Source organism: Leishmania panamensis (assembly GCF_000755165.1).
Source record: "Leishmania panamensis strain MHOM/PA/94/PSC-1 chromosome 33 sequence".
Classification (NCBI taxonomy): domain Eukaryota; phylum Euglenozoa; class Kinetoplastea; order Trypanosomatida; family Trypanosomatidae; genus Leishmania; species Leishmania panamensis.
Window position 1 is genome coordinate 721,140 of NC_025880.1, and position 18,086 is coordinate 739,225.

The 18,086-nt window shown below is 53.7% G+C and overlaps 4 protein-coding genes across 4 annotated transcripts, besides 3 other annotated features; all 4 read left to right on the plus strand.

Moving 5' to 3' along the window:
• Positions 1–331: 331 nt before the first annotated feature.
• On the plus strand, positions 332–1,624 carry LPMP_331900 (hypothetical protein; the record flags this gene model as incomplete). Its single annotated transcript, XM_010703979.1, has 1 exon — positions 332–1,624. One exon carries the CDS (start codon positions 332–334, stop codon positions 1,622–1,624), a length of 1,293 nt encoding a protein of 430 aa, XP_010702281.1.
• A 654-nt stretch (positions 1,625–2,278) lies between these two features.
• On the plus strand, positions 2,279–5,131 carry LPMP_331910 (protein kinase, putative; the record flags this gene model as incomplete). The annotated part of the gene is made up of 1 exon (XM_010703980.1): positions 2,279–5,131. One exon carries the CDS (start codon positions 2,279–2,281, stop codon positions 5,129–5,131), a length of 2,853 nt encoding a protein of 950 aa, XP_010702282.1.
• A 1,640-nt stretch (positions 5,132–6,771) lies between these two features.
• Positions 6,772–7,282: a repeat region.
• Positions 7,283–10,064: 2,782 nt separating this feature from the next.
• Positions 10,065–10,601: a repeat region.
• A 3,592-nt stretch (positions 10,602–14,193) lies between these two features.
• Positions 14,194–14,850, plus strand: LPMP_331920 (small GTP-binding protein Rab18, putative; the record flags this gene model as incomplete). Its single annotated transcript, XM_010703981.1, has 1 exon — positions 14,194–14,850. One exon carries the CDS (start codon positions 14,194–14,196, stop codon positions 14,848–14,850), a length of 657 nt encoding a protein of 218 aa, XP_010702283.1.
• A 1,217-nt stretch (positions 14,851–16,067) lies between these two features.
• Positions 16,068–16,829, plus strand: LPMP_331930 (hypothetical protein; the record flags this gene model as incomplete). Its single annotated transcript, XM_010703982.1, has 1 exon — positions 16,068–16,829. The coding sequence occupies one exon, from the start codon at positions 16,068–16,070 to the stop codon at positions 16,827–16,829; it is 762 nt and encodes a 253-aa protein (XP_010702284.1).
• Positions 16,830–16,970: 141 nt separating this feature from the next.
• Positions 16,971–17,495: a repeat region.
• The last annotated feature ends 591 nt before the right edge of the window (positions 17,496–18,086 follow it).

Below are 18,086 nucleotides of genomic sequence, written 5' to 3' on the forward strand. Positions count from 1 at the left end.
CTGCAACTAGCTCAATCACAACTTACAAGAATACCCATATGACAGGCAAAAAAAAAAAAACAGAACAAGCCTTCGCTGTTGAAAAGCGTTCCGCTAGCGATGGTGCTACTCCTCTGATTGAATAAGCCATGAGAAATTTGCTTTGCAGCTAACACATCGAGAGCAAATGCCATCCTCTAGATGCACCGGAAAAAGGAACAAGGGCTTGACTTACTACATCACGGCTCTCTGCGCTTTTCGAAGCTGGTCATTTTTCGGTATACGCTTTTGACTGGACTCATGAAGCAACTTTTCTAACTGCTTGGCGGCTCCTTTTACAGGAACTCCTTACATGACCGAATTCAAGAAGTTGACGACGCTAACTGAGACTCTCACTGAGTATGTGCTTGCTTTAAAGGCGTGCTGCACAGGTGGTGACCATTATGGCTGCAGCGAGAGTGTGGTCGGTGATGTTGACTCCCATCTACCTGTTTGTGATGCTGAGCACATGCACCTACTCTCAAGCCAAATTCGCGAGGCCGTCGCTGATGGTTTACCAAGGCTGCGGAAAATTGTACTGAAGGCACGGGAGACAGATCCAAATAGGCAAATCTACAATGAAGCGATGTGTGCAAAGATTGAAGCACTGTTTCTTGCGTTCTGCAGACCCCTTCAGGTTTTAGCGCCTGCCTATTTTGATGCCCTAACGGAAAATGACGCATCTCTGCATGAGGATGGAAAAGAGAACAACCTATTGGACGGTTTGCTTGATTCAGACTTCGATCCCAATGTACTATTGGAGGAGTCAGCGTCTTTGCAGGCGGCGGATAGCATTCACAATCACTACATACTACAGCGTGCAAAGGCGGAGGCCTGGCAGTCGCGTGTAGCACAGGGGTTGACAGATGCAGTCGCATTTGAATCTCAAAATCGTGCACTCATTTTGGCTGAGGAGAAGGTCAGTCGCGTAGCTGCGCTTGAGGAAAAACGAGCCGACAAACTACGCGTCCTGAATATAATGGAGGCGCGCGCAGAGTTAAAGTGGCAAACTGAACTGCAGCGCAGAGGTACAGAGCTAAGTCTCCTCAAAATGGCCGCCGATGCTATCAGCGACGTCGATGCAGTCCCCCTTTTCCTAGCCAACAGCATATTGGACGAGGCTCTTCGAGCTACGATCGCAGATCATACTCGCCAACTCATCAAGGCCCTATTGAGTACTCCAGAGGATATGAACATTCGTCGACTGCGAAATAACAACGAGAATCTCATCTGTGACTATGGCCACCCGTGCTTGAGTGCATTCCACCCTGAGACTGGAGAGCGGTGCGTTTGCCAGGCAGTCGTTTGTGCAGCTGAGGTGCTGTGGTACCGCATGGGATATACTATCCGCTACACAAAGGTACCTAATCGCTTCCTCGACGTGGCGAGAGGTGAAGCCAGGGCCCGCTCCTTGCGCCTTCCGTGTGGGCGAAGCTTGTCAGAACACACCTATGAGCCAATGGGCTTTGAAGACTATTCGGAACGGCTCTTCGAACTTGTGGAGCCGGATGCAGTGGAGCGAGCGGACGAATGGATGGAGTGGTATACTATGATTCAGCGCATGGAGTCGACACTAACCAGCATGTTACCCAGATCGTATCGATAGCCAACACACACCATTGCTTTTCTTCTCCCTGATATGCAGTGTCGTGAGAATGTACACACACACACACACAACTGTCTTTGCAAGGACGCTGTCAAAGAAGGCTGATATCAGTTGCAGCAAATAACTAGGGAGCAACTGCAAACTTTTTCGATGCACACAGAAATCGCTGATGACCGAAGACGTTGCCTCTCTTATGCAAGTTGCGTGCTCTACATTCTACTGATACCATTCATCACCTCCAATTCCACTTCCTCGTTCTTCCTTGTTAGCGTTCCTCAATCCTTACTATTCGCGTCACTACAGCTCATAGGAATATCTGCGCATGCGGAGGGGAGAAATTTACCTTTTCTCTCTTCTTCCCCCCTTTTCCCTCCTCACATGAAGCTCGCACATTCACATAGGTTGTGTGTGCCCCATCCCGGCGGTGAGGCACACCTTGAACGTGGTGTGTATTGACACTGTGACATAGAGACTTCGGTGGATTCATGCGCGGTTCCTGAATCAATCGAGCTTTTATGTACTACTTTGCAACTGCATTCGCTTTTTTTTTTGTGCTTTCACCGCATCTGTCTTCACTCGTGTCAGCACGGGTTGCGTTGTTTTCTGCCCTTTTTTCGCGCCATTTTTCTGCTCACGGTTTAGAAAGTGATAGCGATGCACCCCAAATATGGATTGAGCACCTCGGGTGCTTCTCTTATCTCTGCGTCAGAGGCAATGCATCACTTCGGTGACTGCCTCACGGCGTACGAAAGGAAAGAGATAGTGCAATACGAGGCAGTTTATTATGCTGGTCAAAGGTGCGTCGACAAGGTGAAGTCGCCGAACAACGGTCACAATGACGGGTACGACACCGAGGAGGGTGAATACATCTTCCGAGTCAAGGACCACATCGCTTACCGCTACGAGGTTCTCGAGGAGTTGGGAAGCGGTGCATTTGGTCAAGTATTCAAGGCAATTGATCATTTTGACGGATCGATTGTAGCTGTGAAGCTCATTCGTAACCACCGCAAGGTACTACAGGCAGACCAGGAGATTGGCATCTTACAACGTGTGAACGACCGTGATCCGAAAGGGCTCTATGGCATCGTGCGTATGATAGACAACTTCAAGTTTCGTGGACATATTTGCATCAGCTACGAACTCCTGGGTGCCAACCTATATGAGTACCTTAAAACGAAGGACTTTTTCCCGATGGCGCTGCCGTTGATCCGCAGCATTGCTGCGCGCATGCTGGTGACACTGTCATTTCTAGCGCGCGAGAACATAATTCACTGCGACTTGAAGCCCGAGAACATTCTGCTGCGCGACAATGACCCGGCTGTCGTGAAAGTGGCCGATCTAGGCTCTGCGAGCATCGACACGAAAAGCGTGTACGTGTACATTCAGTCGCGCTTCTATCGCGCGCCAGAGGTGATTATGGAGCAGAAGTACAACAATGCGATTGACTGGTGGAGCTTTGGCTGCATACTCTGCGAGCTGGCCAACGGCGATCCCGTCTTTCCCGGCAATGATGAGAAGGACCAGCTAGGGTGCATTATGGAGTATCTAGGGCCACCGCCACAGAACTTTATAGAAGCTTCCTCTGCAAGGCGGAAGCGCGAGTTCTTCGACGGTCATTACAAGCCTCGGCCCCACACGACGCGTGAGGGTAAGCAACGCGAGACAGGGTCAAGATCGTTGTCGAAGTTCCTGGGCGTCTCAGAGGACGATGACTTTCTAAGCTTTGTACGCCTCTTTCTGCAGTGGGACCCGTCACAGCGGGTCTCGCCACGCGAGGCGATGAAGCACCGTTGGATCTGCGACAAGTTTGTATTTCCCACCCAGTCAGAGGAGAAGAAGCCGGGGTTGTCATCGTTGACAAAGGAGAGCAACGCCTCTGCATCCGGGTCACTCAAGGAGTGCATGTCTCAAGAGCCTGCTGCACCGCTTAAACCCAAGGTATCCATGTCCACCATCGTGGGGTCACTTTCCACGGCACGGGAGGCACCCATTGATTCGCTGTGGCCAAGTGCTGGGCCCCCAAAGGCGCAGCGGTCGGCACCATTGCTGCAACCACCCACTACGTGCACAGGCAGTGCGAACTTCAACACATCAGGTGACAATGCCTCACGTGTGAACACATTGCCGCCTTCTCGCGACGCATTCTCTGGCACTGTGACGCGCGGCGCGGCTCAATCGACAGGCGCGAAGTTCCAAGGGGCGTCAGTGCCGCAAAGGCACAACGGACGCCTGCAGCGCGGCAGGCAGCGACGTTCCACAGACATGGCAGACGTTGAAATACCGGGTGAGGCTATTGCTTTGCTGAATAACTCGACATCTCTTCACGCACCATTGGGTGCTGAAGAGTCCTCTGCAGAGAAGCACTCGCGTGGGCTCATGATCACTGCCAATAAAGATTCATCCCCCGTCTCCGTGCGCGGGGTCGTCACGAGAGTGATCAACCCAAGACCGCAATTGCGCCTCGCTGGCGGAGTACTCTCGCCAGAGGTGCTATCACCTGTCACCTTGCACTCTAGCGCCAACCCCGTCATCGTCACCTCCCGCGACAGGAATGCCCACTCATCTGAGAACGAGGCATCACCGAGTGCATCGCACAGCAACACCAACAGTGGTGCCGTCGGCAACGCACGAGGAAACAGCAGCGCAGGAGACGTGCCCACCAGTGTGTTAGAGCTGCCTCAAGAGTACGAGGGTACTACAGCGAAGACGCACACTGTGGATTTATTGGGTAGGAATGGTGGCGCCATCGACTTTTGTAGTCTTTCGCGATGGCCCAGCACGACGAGGACGTCGCAATTAAATGGGGATCGCCAGAGGAGTGCGAGTGCATCAGCCAGGAGGGATAGCCACGGCATCACATCGCCTGGGTTATCGACTGAGTCTGCGAGAGGGGAGGCAGTCAGGGAACGCAGGGAGCACTTGGTCAGTCTCAACCCAGTAGACTTGTCACCCACCAAGGCGTCCCAGCCCGCTGCGATACAAGGCAGACCGCACGCGGGAGAGTATATGCTACCGTCAGAGCTGCCGCCGTTTAGGGAAGGCGCTAGTTCTAGCAATCTCGACGATGTCGGGGTATCGCCGAACTGCAGACACCTCGCAGCAATACTGTCAGATCCACGCAACAAGGGTGGGCTGACGGAGCTCTCGCTGCAGACCCGCGGCAGCCCTCCTCTCCCTCTTCCTGGGCCATCCGCCGTTGCCGCACCCTCGCTAACGCCGCCGTACAGATTTCTGCAGCGCAGCGCTCAATGCAACATACCCGTCGTGTGTGATGACGGGGCTGCACATACCGCTGCAAGAAACCAGCGTGTGGGTGCAAGTGAGGCGTCATCGATGCTGTCGGAAAGGCGAGCTGTTCAGCTCAGCGGCATGCACCTTGTACCGCCTCGGCAGGTGTTGGGCCGGCAATCTCTACTTCCTCGGCAGAACGGTTCTGGGACCCGGGGCAAGGCTGTGACGAAGCCTTCAACGGTCACTACGCCGCAGCTTCCATTGCTCAAGAGATAATCGCCTTGCTGACTCTTGGGAGAGTGCACTCTTGAGCTGGATAAGAGGTGAATGTGGGGTTTCTCCCCAGAGCGTGCCAGTAGTAATGTGAAGCAGGTGGGCCTGCGAAGGATGGCAGTGATGAGGTCGACTCTCAAACAAGTGCACCTTTGCACGTGGTCTGGCTATTGTTAGCGACTCTGAGGACTATGCTGAAGAAAAATGAAATGGAAAAGGCGAAGGGTAGCAGAAGCAAGACTGATGCGTCTGGGGAGTCGAGAAACATCCTTTTTCTCCAAGGGTTGATGTTTGCCTGCCTTTCCACACCCTCGTCTTTTCCATTTTGTTGATAAACGCTACACGCCACAGCAAATTGCGCTTGTAGGTGCAGGTGCGAGTGTTTGTGTCTCTGCTCCTGGGACACCTCTCTTGGTCTGTGCATCGCGTTAAGCTAGCTTTTCTATGCCAGTGCCTGACCCTCGTCTTGAGTGTGAGCGTTCGCCCCCTTCATTTGGTCAGAGAGCAAATAAAGTGAGAACGCCCCTGTAGTGCTCTTTCTGAAAAGAAAGACACCTACGTGATGACCGAGAGCTATTTTGCTCTGATATAATTCTACGTCTTGTACCATCGTTACTGATCTTCTAGCGTGAGTTGTTGTCGCGTCTTCTGTAGTCACGTCTTTTTTTTTCCTGATTATTTGGTCTCTGTTTACTCTTTTGCTTTCCTTTCCCCTTAAGGGCTTTCTGCGAATTTGTCGAGTAGACTTCTCCTTTTGCTCTGTGTCATGATACGGAGGGCGTGGTACTTCAATGATGTTTTCATCTTTCTTTCTCACACTCTCATTCTCGTGGGGCTTTTCTTGCTTCTTTTTTTTCCAGCATCGTTTGCAGAATGTACTTCCTCTGCCCTTTGTTGGAGAGGTGTAGAGAGCGCGCGGATGGTTGTGGTGGTGATTGAGTTATGAGGACGGTCCAAGGCATGCACGTGCCATCCCCATCACCTGGTATCCATCTACTGGACGTACAAGGGCAAGGATGACACATCCAGTCGCTCATTGCTTATTTTTATTTGTTTGCTTCTTCCTCGTCGGTTCTGGACTACTGCGCTCGCTCCTGGTCTCTTGAGCACCACTGCGCATCCCCGTTATTTCTTGTATTCTCATTTTTTTCTCGTACCACGAAGGCGGTGACTCGCTATTTTTTCTCATGTATATGTAAGTGTGTGTGCATGTTTTTCCCTTTCTTTTTTTTTTCCTGTTCCCTCTTCACTTCTTTACTAAGCTGAGCGCAAGAAGAGAAGGTGCCGATTTGTTTCCTTGTCTTTTCGGCTCTTCTCTTCCTGTACGAAGATGTGCTCCTTGCGTGAAAGTGTGTTGATGTGGCATTGATGAACCAATAAAGCAGAGCAAAAGGTGGGGGCGGGGAGGGTGTGCAGGGTTACGTAAGTACATGTGCTTATCCGTTGCTTTTTTCTACCTTTTGTGTGTTTTGTTCATGTAGTTTTTTTTTCTCTTGTCCTCCCTTTTCTGTGTGTGCGTGAGCATGTGTGCCTGTATTACGAGCAGGTGTGCGATGTGGTCGATGTGTGGCTTCTTGTGAAGGCTCACACCAGTTTCTGCGAGCCAGTGAGTGAAGTCTCGATTCGCGGGACTTTTTTTCCTGAATGTATTCATTCTTGAGTAGAGCAGGAGCTCAAATCCCCACTCTGCCCCCGGCCTGCCACAGGCCCATCGCGCGGTGCGAAGCAGCCCTAGACACGCATTGCAGCACCGCGCCGCTACAGCCCCAAACTCCTCCCACACCGCCCCGCTGGTCGCACCACCGCCGCTCCCATATGCCGGCCGCCGCCTGGCGCATCTCGCGGGGCGGCGCAGGCTCCTCACACCAGTGGGCAGCGAGGGGTCGGGGGCGATGCGCTCGAGCCACGCCGGCACGTCGTCCAGCATATGGGTGGCACAAGCGTGCTCACTGCAGCAGGTCGCTCCGACGCAGCGCTACCCAGGCCCTTACCGCCAACATCAGCAGCCACACATCGCTCTGACACCCCCGCATCGGTGGTACCTGGCCCTGCCGGCACCACGAGTGGTTTGGTGTTGGCAGGGGACAGGGGTGCTGCTTGGCTTCCCCACACAGTGGGGGTACTGGGGCCTGACCATCGCACGCGGAGGTGTCCTCCTTTTTCGAGTCAAAACTGAGCCGATCAGGAACAGAAAGAATGGTGATCATCGGGAGCAGCTCGACGCACATACTGACGACACCGACGATTTCGAAAAAGAATACTAAAAATCCTCGAAGGCGAGACGAAGGAAGGATGATGTGAACGAAGCGATGTGCAGCGAACGTGAGGAACCGACAAGTGAGCACCACTGAAACTGTGGAGTCACAGCATTCCGCTCACCTTCTCTTCTGCCTTGCTCTTTTTGCCTCTTTTTCGCCTTACACTCGTTTTCTCTGTTGCTTGGCCTCCAGCATGTGTTCTGCCTTTCTATCGTTTGTCTTTATATCTTTAGCTCCCCTCTGATTTGGTTTCCTTTATTCGCTTTTTTTCTTTTATTCTCATGCGGTGCAAGAGGGTTTCTTCCTCTCTTACCTCAACACAGAGAACGTGCTGTAGTCGGCAATTGAGGTGGGATGCGACAGGGGAAAAAAGGGAGACCGATCGAACACTGACACCTCACCCTCTCTTCCCTTTCTTAGTCATTTTCTTTTTCTCGTTTGGCACTCCACACCTCATGCAAAAAAATTGTCGCAGGGGGGTGGCCAGCACCCGTCGTTCCTGCGTCTGCTTAGTGTTTCAAAGCTCCAGGGGCGATAGTGAGAAGTCAGAGATCGCGCATACTGTGCTGGGCTTTTACTGACTACCGAGCAGTTACCGCCGGTGAAAGGGTTAGCTTTCTAGATCCCAGGACAGGGCTTCGAAATGCAGTCTCATGATCCAACGATCCCCTCGAATCTGCATGGCCTCTTGCGCCTATCTTCTTCTTCACTCCCACGGTATGGCAGCTACAGAGCGCACCTCTCGCTCTGTACAGTTTTCTCCTTCTTTCCTTCTTTGCCCACGACACGCTAGGTAAGCGAAAAAAGGCTTTGTTCGTTGCTTTACCAGTCATTACCCAACGAAGATTATCGCAGTGAAAACACGTCGGACACCGGAGTCGATAGCAGACGAATGCAAACATCGTCTCGCGCACTCCTGGAGAAGTAAAGGGGCAGATTACACAGCGGTGGAACTGATGGTAGAAAAGGAGGACGATTCTGACGGCCCTCTCAGCGCTGAGGCAACCCACAGCAAACATGGAAAGCGTGAAGTACCTCACGGAGGAGAGACGTATGCGCGGGCACCAGTAACAGCTCTACCCGTGGATGCAGGAGCCGATCAAGGCTGAGGCACTTTGGGAGGAAGGGAACAGCAACGCATCAAAAGCCCGCAGCTCGCGAAGAGCCAGAGGAGAGGAGAGTTCCATGAGTCTCTCCCGGCAAGGCCATTTGACTCCCGTGGCGGTGAGGCTGAGCTAGTGCGTGCCCTTCTCAAATGACCTGAACGAGTCAAGCTACGCACTGATGCACAGGATCCTCCACTTCAGCACTGATGACGCCATCAAAACGCATCATTGGCTTGCGGCCAGCCTCTGGGACAGGGGGGCACGGTGGCTTCCCGCGGTGAGCGAGTTGCCAGACTGCAGTACCCTCTTTTCTCCGCAAAGTGGCGCGCGCTCAACGCATCCCCTCTTACAGACTGAGGTGAAGGCAGCAAGCGGTGGCCTGATTGGCAGCGCGGAGAGTGCTGTGATAGGGTTTCACGAGAAACTGAAGGACAACGCATTGCTTGGTGGCCGATACATATTCTCGTCCACGACGTCCAATGGATCCAAGAGGATGTGGCAGATGTGGACATGATGGCGAGGAAGCTTGAACACTCTCGCATTTTCTCCAGTTGACAAGGTGAATCGCCAGATCAAAGACTCTGAAGGCAAACATGCGGCAAAGCCACACCATACCACAGCTGCGGCGGTGGCTACTCAAGAGCTACGGTAACAGGGGTCGCGGACCAAGTCGGGGCAGCTGCCGAGGCGCATTCCGCGGAGGCAGCGCTAAGGAGGAGCAGCACCAGCAGCAACAGCCTTCAAGAGAAAACGGGGGCAGGACTGCCCGTTGAGTGTCCAGGAGAGGGACAGTGCAGGTGCAGGACAGTGGGAGATGCACATAGGAGGTGGCGTGTTCCACACGGGAAGCGGGCAAATCGCGAGCTGTGGATTGGCCTTCTCCAGCATTACACGCCAACGCCTCTCGATTGCAGGTGCACACGATTGGCCATGCTCACGACAGACCCGACCCACGCGGCTGTACACCAGGCCAGCACCTACGGAGAAAAGACTACTGCATACCTGCTGCACACGCAGCATCACAGGGTAACCGGTATCCTGACCCGGGATAGCACTCCCAACAAGGCACCACTGAACATTTTCGACTCAGCCCCCGTCTGTCGTCGTCAGGGTGGCACTCACGCATACATGCTCTTCTCGAGGATCGCGATACAACTGCCTCTCACCCTTGTCAAATGCATGGCACAACAGCCCTTCAGCGATGACTGCCGGTTCTTCCTCTTGGTCGACATATTTGCAGACACACTAGGCAGCGCGATACGACACAGCCCAAAGCTGCACCATCTTGCTTGGACAAGTTTTTCCCCGAGTCCACAAGAAGGAAACTTCGCCAGAGTTTGTTATGAGACTCAAGGCTTCTTACGACCACAGCTATGCGTAGACTACGGCGCTTGAGTTAGAACGCACAGAGGCCCTTACTGTGGGGTTCGACGCGGTAGTGCTGCCGAGGAAAAGGTGAGTCGAGGAAGAAGTTGACAGACTGAATATGCGAGTATGCCCGAGGGCGAGTGACTCGACGACGCATGATCAGCAGGGAGCGCACGCTTCGTCGTTCCCCGATCCTTCCCGCTTCCTGATGATAGGCGACACCTCCGCGTGCGATGATCAGGCCCCAGTACCCCCACTGTGTGGGGAAGCCAAGCAGCACCCCTGTCCCCTGCCAACACCAAACCACTCGTGGTGCCGGCAGGGCCAGGTACCACCGATGCGGGGGTGTCAGAGCGATGTGTGGCTGCTGATGTTGGCGGTAAGGGCCTGGGTAGCGCTGCGTCGGAGCGACCTGCCGCAGTGAGCACGCTTGTGCCACCCATATGCTGGACGACGAGCCAGCGTGGCTCGAGCGCATCGCCCCCGACCCCTCGCTGCCCACTGGTGTGAGGAGCCTGCGCCGCTCCGCGAGATGCGCCAGGCGGCGGCCGGCATATGGGAGCGGCGGTGAGTGCGACCAGCGGGGCGGTGTGGGAGGAGTTTGGGGCTGTAGCGGCGCGGTGCTGCAATGCGTGTCTAGGGCTGCTTCGCACCGCGCGATGGGCCTGTGGCAGGCCGGGGGCAGAGTGAGGAATTGAGCTGACGTGTTGTATGGCAGGGAATCGAGACGTGCAAGAAAAAGCAGCAATCTTCCTGTGGAAGTGGGCGGGGGGGGGGGGCGGAAGGATGTAGTTTTGCGGTGCTGACGTTACCCTTGTTACAAGCCATGTTTCTTATCTTTTCAAAGTTGAGATGCTGGCTGGCGCTCGTTGCCTCCTTTTTTTTTTTTCGGCTCATTCGCTGGTGGTGTTATGTAGCTTTTTTTCCAAGGTGTGTATGCGCCCCCTTTAAAGATGCGGAGTAATGGATTTCTTTTTCTCGCTCACTCTCTCGGCACGTGCGTGCCATCTTGTATTTCCTTCTGTTTCTACGTCGTGCTTCACCGCTTGTGCTGTATCTTTTGTTGTTCCCTCCTCCGATGTGCCCCCCTCCCCCTTCCCCTCACTATTCACCCACCCCCACCTTTGTCCCTTTCTTTTTTTTTTTCGTTTGTCCCTTTCCTTCCCGTATCGTCTCCGCTGACTTCTGCTGTCCCCCCCTCCGCTGAAGCCATTTTTGTTCTTCGCGTTCGTTTTGTTTTCGTGCGTTTTCTTCCTCTCTTTTTCCCCACTACTTCTCTCCCTGTCTTGCTCTCCTTTGTCCTCCCCTTTCTCCCTCCTCATCTTTCCCTCATTTTCCCCTATCGACTTCTGCACTTCACCTCTCTGCCGTTCCCTTTTTTCCTTTCTCTTCGAAGGCTGGCCACAAAAATGAAAGAGAAGGACCGAAGAACCGATAGAATGACAAGATGTGAGTCACAACGCACGCTCCGCCATTTCAATCTCATGCATCACCAAGCACTCATCTTCTCTTTACTCCAGTTCGTTCTTCTCATTTTAGATTTCAAGGAATCGAGTGACTGTGAGCTTCTGCCTTTTCTCCACTCACCCCCTTCATTACGCATCACAGCAGAGATCCTTGGGGTGACGGAAAAGGGATCTAAGTCTACCTAGTCGTGAGTAGTCTTATCGAGTGTGCGAGCGGGGGGATACCAGGCTGGTGTACCCGTCCACAGAAACCGAAGACTTGCCAGTAAGAAAGGGTTGGGAATATGTATTGGAGTGCATCCTTCCTTTCTTTTGACATCACTCTCTTTCTCGTTTTACTCGTTTGTGTGTTGGGCCATTGGTAGTGGATGCCGGCTGTCGCCCTTGTTTCCGCTGTTGTCTTTTTGTTTTTCTCGCTGCTGAGGTTGCTCGCGTTGCATTTCTCAAGCACCCACGTATCGTACACACTTTGATCGAGGATTCATCAGAAGAAAAGGTAGGAAGCATAAATTCAGCATAGATGAAATCTGTAGTGAGGCCAGTGCAAGTGGGTAACAGCGTTTAAGAGTTGAGAAGAAGAAAGGAGCACGGAGAGCGGCTGCAAAGCTCGATCCTCATAAATGCGATTAAAAGGAAAGAAGCGAACAAAAAACGCCTCAACGAGCAAGCGTGGAAATATCGAGGGAGGGAGGAGGTGAGGGTACATGCTTGCAGTCCCACGCACGCCAACATACGCACACACCCATGTGAACAGAGAAGTTGAGCGGAGAAAGCGAAAGGGTGGGCCAAAGGAAAAACAAAACAAAGCAAATACCAAGGAGGGAAGAGGAGGAAAGTAGCACCTGTAGGCAAACACACTGCCACATATTATTACAATGCCGCAACATACCTCTGAATAGCTGTTTCGATGTCGCTTTTCTGTCTTGTCTTCATAGTGCGAGGCGCGCACGTGCGTGAGCCACAGAAGAGGAGGAGTAGCAGGAGGTGATTGGTGAAGGCAGTGCTGCAGCGCGCTTCTCCTGTGGTATCATCATGCTGTTTGCCATGTGCGAGTGGCAAAGAAGCATGAAAGGGGTGCCTTGGCAGCGCAATGGAGTGCACTCGATCCATTACGCCTCTCTTTCTCTGCATGTCTCGTCTCGTTGCACACGACTTTCCTACCGTGGTGATCACACCTCTTGTCTTTTTTTTTCTCGTTGCCTTCTACGTGTGCCTCACCTTACTTTAGCACTGGTGTACTGCACCAACCATTGGAGTGGCCAGAAGGGGCGGGCGGTTGGGATCACAAACGTCTCACTGACAACAAACTCGCTAGAGCCACATAACGCGCGCACACACACACACACACACACACACACACACAAGCACACAAGCACAAGACACGTGCTCGCGGTGGAACCTCGGGGAGCGAGACAACTGGATCACAAGCGCAGCTGCCCCCCTCTCCTCTCCCCGCTTTGTGTTTCCTGCATGGATTAGACCTTCTCCACTCCTTACCCGCGCAAAGATGCTTCGTTTATCTGTCGTAGTGTGTAGCAAGGTGGCACCGCAGTCTCTGTACACAGTGGCGCACGAGCTCCTTGAGGTCCAGCATGCATCAGGACGTACGCTCATGTCTGTTATGGGGCCAAGGTGCTACACCGCTCGAGGTATGTTTCTCATCGGCTCCGCGAATCTGTTGTGTTTCACCACGTACTGCCTCATGATAAACTGGATTTATGAGGGCTACGTCGATTTGTGGTATGGTGTGTATGGGCTGGAGGACAGTGAAGATGGTGACGATGGTTGAGAGCGTAGGACAAGCTCAGAGAATCGAGAAAGGCGGAAAGCAAACACCCCGTGATACCTTCCACGGGGTATATTCACTTCCCTACGCCTGTTAACCCTTTTCGTCCACTGCTACTTGTAGTGCATTTGCTGCTTGGACTATGTGGGAGTGTCTCTTATGGCTCTCCCTCTCTTAAGTTGTTCTATTGGCTCGCTCTTCTACCGATTCTGAAGTTGTCTGTACAGTAGTCTTCCCTTTTGCTTTCACATATGTGCTCTGCTGTGTGTGTGTGTGTCGGCTCTCCATTGCTTTCTGTAAGGCACCGATGGACACCCATCGGCACTTCCGTAATACACGACTTCATTCGTGCGTGTGTGTGTTCTGCGTGCCAGTGCACATCCCCCCCACCCACCCACACACACATCACACAAAGCAACATGCAAAAAGCGCAGCATGTTCGTTATGAGCTCCTTTTCTTCAGTTGTGTGAAAGAAAGGAGCGTGACGGCGGTCCAACTCCAGTCTTGTCCCATAAACGCATGCCCCGAGGCAGCAGTGGTGCTGTGCTCGTTTCTATTCACATTGCCGCAGATGCATTCGAGTGACGAGAGGATGTACAGGTACAGAAAAGACGACAAAGATGGATCCCATTGGCCTTCGCCCAGTGAGCTCATTATGGCTCAGCGGAATACGGTACGTTCGCTGCTCTCTCTCTCTCTCCCCCTCTCCGTGCGCAGCCTATACTTCGTGCTACACTTCTTCCTTTTCGTCTTGCTTCGTCAGTTCATCAGAGCGCATACGCACCACCACCACCACCACAAACCACAAACGAAAGCCGTTCACATCATACACCTACCCAAGTGTAGAGTGCATCAACGGGGCGTACATCAAGCCTCGTGCCATCTTTTTTTTTTTTTACGCACCTTCTGCCCAATACAAAATTTGGCTTTGTAGTAATACTCGACGAGCTCTCGCCGTTGCCGCGCTCTCATTACCACCTCCTTTGTGTATTTCTGTGAGAGCGTGCAACGCAGGCGGTCTTTGGGGGTTTCCACAAGAGACTCTTTAGTTTTTTTTTGCCTCTTGTCGCATACTTGACCATGAGCTCCACCACAGGTGCGGACAAGACCATCAAGGTCCTCCTCATAGGCGACAGCGGTGTGGGCAAGTCCTCCCTGCTGCTCTCCTTCACCACTGGGGCCTTTGATGGGAACATTCCGTCGACTATTGGCATCGACTTCAAGGTAAAGAAGGTGGATGTCGTAGATGCCCACACGGGCGGCAAAGCTACCGTGAACCTGCAGCTATGGGATACGGCAGGACAGGAGCGCTTCCGTACCTTGACCAGCTCCTACTATCGCGGTGCACAGGCGGTTGTGCTCGTCTACGATGTTAACGAGCCGAAGTCTTTCCACGGGCTCAAGAAGTGGCTTGATGAGGCGAACAGCTACTGCCGCCGTGACGAGGCAGAGAGCAACAGTATGGTATTCTTGCTGATCGGCAACAAGGCTGATCTGTGCCCTGACGAGAACTCGATGCCGCTGCCCCTCTCGACAGCGCAGGGGTTTGCCCAGCAGAACAACATGCTGTTCGCTCTCACCTCTGCCAAGACAAGGATCGGGGTGACGCAGGCATTTGATGAGGTGGCGCGTAGTGTGTATGATAAGTTGCAGGACTTGGAGCAGTATGAGCGACGTCGGATGACGAACTTGAACGGTGGCAGCAACACCGGTGAAGGTGGCCAGGGCTGCTGCTAGGGAAAACTTTGCAGCATCAGACTGAGATGGGGTCGGGGAAGGATGCATCAACGGAAGGGAGGAGGCCGCCGTGTGCGGTGCATATTCGTATCAGCCGAGCACAGAGGACAGGCACACATACGCACATTTGCCATCATGTGGTGAGAAGCATGCAATAACTGGGTACTTTACAGGAGCCGCGAGCGTGCTGCACACGGACAAAATGCGGAAGGGGGCGAGGGGGACACTCACCTGTGCGACTCTTGCCATCCTTAACAGTTTTTTTTCTCCCTCCTCGGTGCAGTGCTTTCTTTTCTTGACTAGCTTCCCCTCTTTGTCTCTCTTCGGCTCACTCCCTTTTCTGCCACTGATTGCCCACCTTAAGCAAAGGCCTAATGTGCGCGGACGCCTCTACAGCTAAACGTCGCCTGATCCGTTGTCTGTTTTCATCCGTAACCCCCCCTCTCTCTCCCTCTCTCTTTCCCTCGGCATAAAGTGTGCATCAACGCATCCCTCTTTTCTTGCCCTCTCTGGACACCTCTTTCTTTTTCTTGTTCTCTCTGCTTCACCGTGGTGTGGTATCCCCGGCCTTCCTGCCTTAGTTTGCGAAGGATTATCCGCTGCCTCGTGTATGTATCTGTGGCCTTCCCTCTCCCCTTTTTCTGTGTGGCGCCTCCAAGGAGAGGTATCGTCGTGTCTCATTACCTTTTTCTTCCTCCCCACTGATGAGGCTCATCCACTCCCCCCTTTTTGTGTCCCGTTTCAAGTTACAGGTTCAACCCGCTACCTTAACATGCAAGCTGACCGGACAACATCGAGATCGAAGCCACGCTCTATTTTACCAGGACGAGGTTGGAAACAGGATCATAGAGTCGCGTCGTGTGTTTCTCTTTGCTTCTGGCTTCCCTTTGCCCAGTCGTTGTCTCTCGCCCTTAGAGAAGCCTTCCACGCATGTGTGGCCACTGGCTGAAGATTGCGCTCACTCACCGGCCCTGTAGTTCGAGCTCCCGCTCTCGCTCTCTCTCTCTCTCTCTCTGTCGCCTTTTCTCTTGCTTTCTCGCCTGCTCTGTCTGTCCCTCCTTCTTCATCCTCAGCGTCTTCCCATGCTCAGCTGCAAGGCAGAACGAGCTGAAAAATAGATTTTGCATAGAAGTTTGCTGAACACCTACGGTAGTAGAAACCTCCGCAACAGTGATCACAAAAGGTCTGCAAAGCAGTGCCGCTGGGAGGGCAAAACCATGTCGGGCATGGATGATCGCGTGAAACAATTCAAGACGGCAGCTGAAGCTCAACTCACTGGACCTGCATTGAGGAAGGAGATTAACACGCTGCGCCGCTTTCTCTTTCGCAACCAGGAGTATCGCTTTACGAAGGCTGCCCAGCAGGCCCTCTACATGGCAGTCATTGCGCACTACGGCAACGCAGCTGCTCATCACGCTTCTGGCTCCGCAGCCACTTCCGCGACGCCGTCGACCGTAGTGTCCTCAGCAGAGGCCGGCTGCAGTGGGCCGTCTTCGGCGGCGCGCACAGATCTTTCGAGAGGCACAGACGTACTGCAACCGGCTGGCGACAAGGACGGCGGCAACACCGCTGATGCGGCCGATGCTCCAATTCTCTGCCTCCTCGAAGACGCGCTCAAGATGCCATTCACCGTTTTCACTTCTCCACAGAAAGACAAGCTGCTCAGTCTCTACTGGACCGTTCTCGGGACTGATGACTCTGCAGGCGCAAACTCCGGTAGCGGTAACGCCAACGGCACCACTTCCGCAGCCACACGCACGTTCTCACTCGTCGATATTGTAGACACCGGCAAGAACAAGGCACAGCTGTCCCTCTTCACTGATGACGGTGAGGAGTACCCGCAGGAAGTGCTTGTCTCGGATGCCAGCGCGCTGAGGCGTCTGAGAGAAGAGTTTGACAAAGGCAGCGCTATTTCGGTGATCGTGCGTGAGAACGAGACCGGTGCGGTATTTGTATCCTTTAGGGTGGACGATGAGTGAGGAAGTAACACCAGCGGCGCGTTGCACACCACAGGCACATTACAGAGGGGATGGCAGGCGATGTGGAGAGGGAAGAGGCTGATACGCTGCTGAATATTGCACTGGATAGGTTTTTGATTCTGATCGGCTCAGTTTTGGCTCGATAAAGGACGACACCTCCGCGTGCGATGGTCAGGCTCCAGCACCCCCACTGTGTGGGGAAGCCAAGCAGCACCCCTGTCCCCTGCCAATACCAAACCACTCGTGGTGCCGGCAGGGCCAGGTACCACCGATGCGGGGGTGTCAGAGCGATGTGTGGCTGCTGATGTTGGCGGTAAGGGCCTGGGTAGCGCTGCGTCGGAGCGACCTGCCGCAGTGAGCACGCTTGTGCCACCCATATGCTGGACGACGAGCCAGCGTGGCTCGAGCGCATCGCCCCCGACCCCTCGCTGCCCACTGGTGTGAGGAGCCTGCGCCGCCCCGCGAGATGCGCCAGGCGGCGGCCGGCATATGGGAGCGGCGGTGAGTGCGACCAGCGGGGCGGTGTGGGAGGAGTTTGGGGCTGTAGCGGCACGGTGCTGCAATGCGTGTCTAGGGCTGCTGCGCACCGCGCGATGGGCCCGTGGCAGGCCGGGGGCAGAGTGGGGAATTGAGCTGATGTGTTGCATGGTAGTGAAGGGACACGCGAAAAGAAAGCACTGCTCTGTTCTCGCCAGCGCAAGTGATGGCATGCGTGAGCGTTTCTCTTCTTTCTTATTCAAACTAGAGGTCGAAGGAACACTTTTGCCCTTTGGCTCGTGGCGCTGAGTCTCTTTTACTCTCCCACTGGACTTATGCGCGAGAGCGACACGGACCTCTGTGGAGGAGGGTTTGAATCACGGTAACTGGCCTGCTCCGACCTCGTGCTAGTTTCTGCGCTCACCACGTGCGGATCGCTCGCTTGTGACGTTCATACAAGGCCCCACTTTCCCTCCTCTTTCCTCTTTCCTTTCAAGTCCTTTCAGGATAGTCCACTTTCTTACCCTCTGAACCCCTCTTCTGCCTGTTTTACTTCCTCTCTTTCTCGTTCGCATCTTTTCTGCGCAGGTGCGCATCGTGAGATTGCATGCGAAGAGGCAAGAAGGGAGCACGCAAGGAACTGTCACGGGAGAGCCTATTGGTGCAGGGCGGAGCTCCTCTTTGATCGGTTTATTAGCCCCTCCCTCCCTCCCCTGCTCCTGCTGTTTTTTTTTCTTTCTCGCTCTCTTTTCTTTCGTCAGAAGGATTAATATTTTCGAT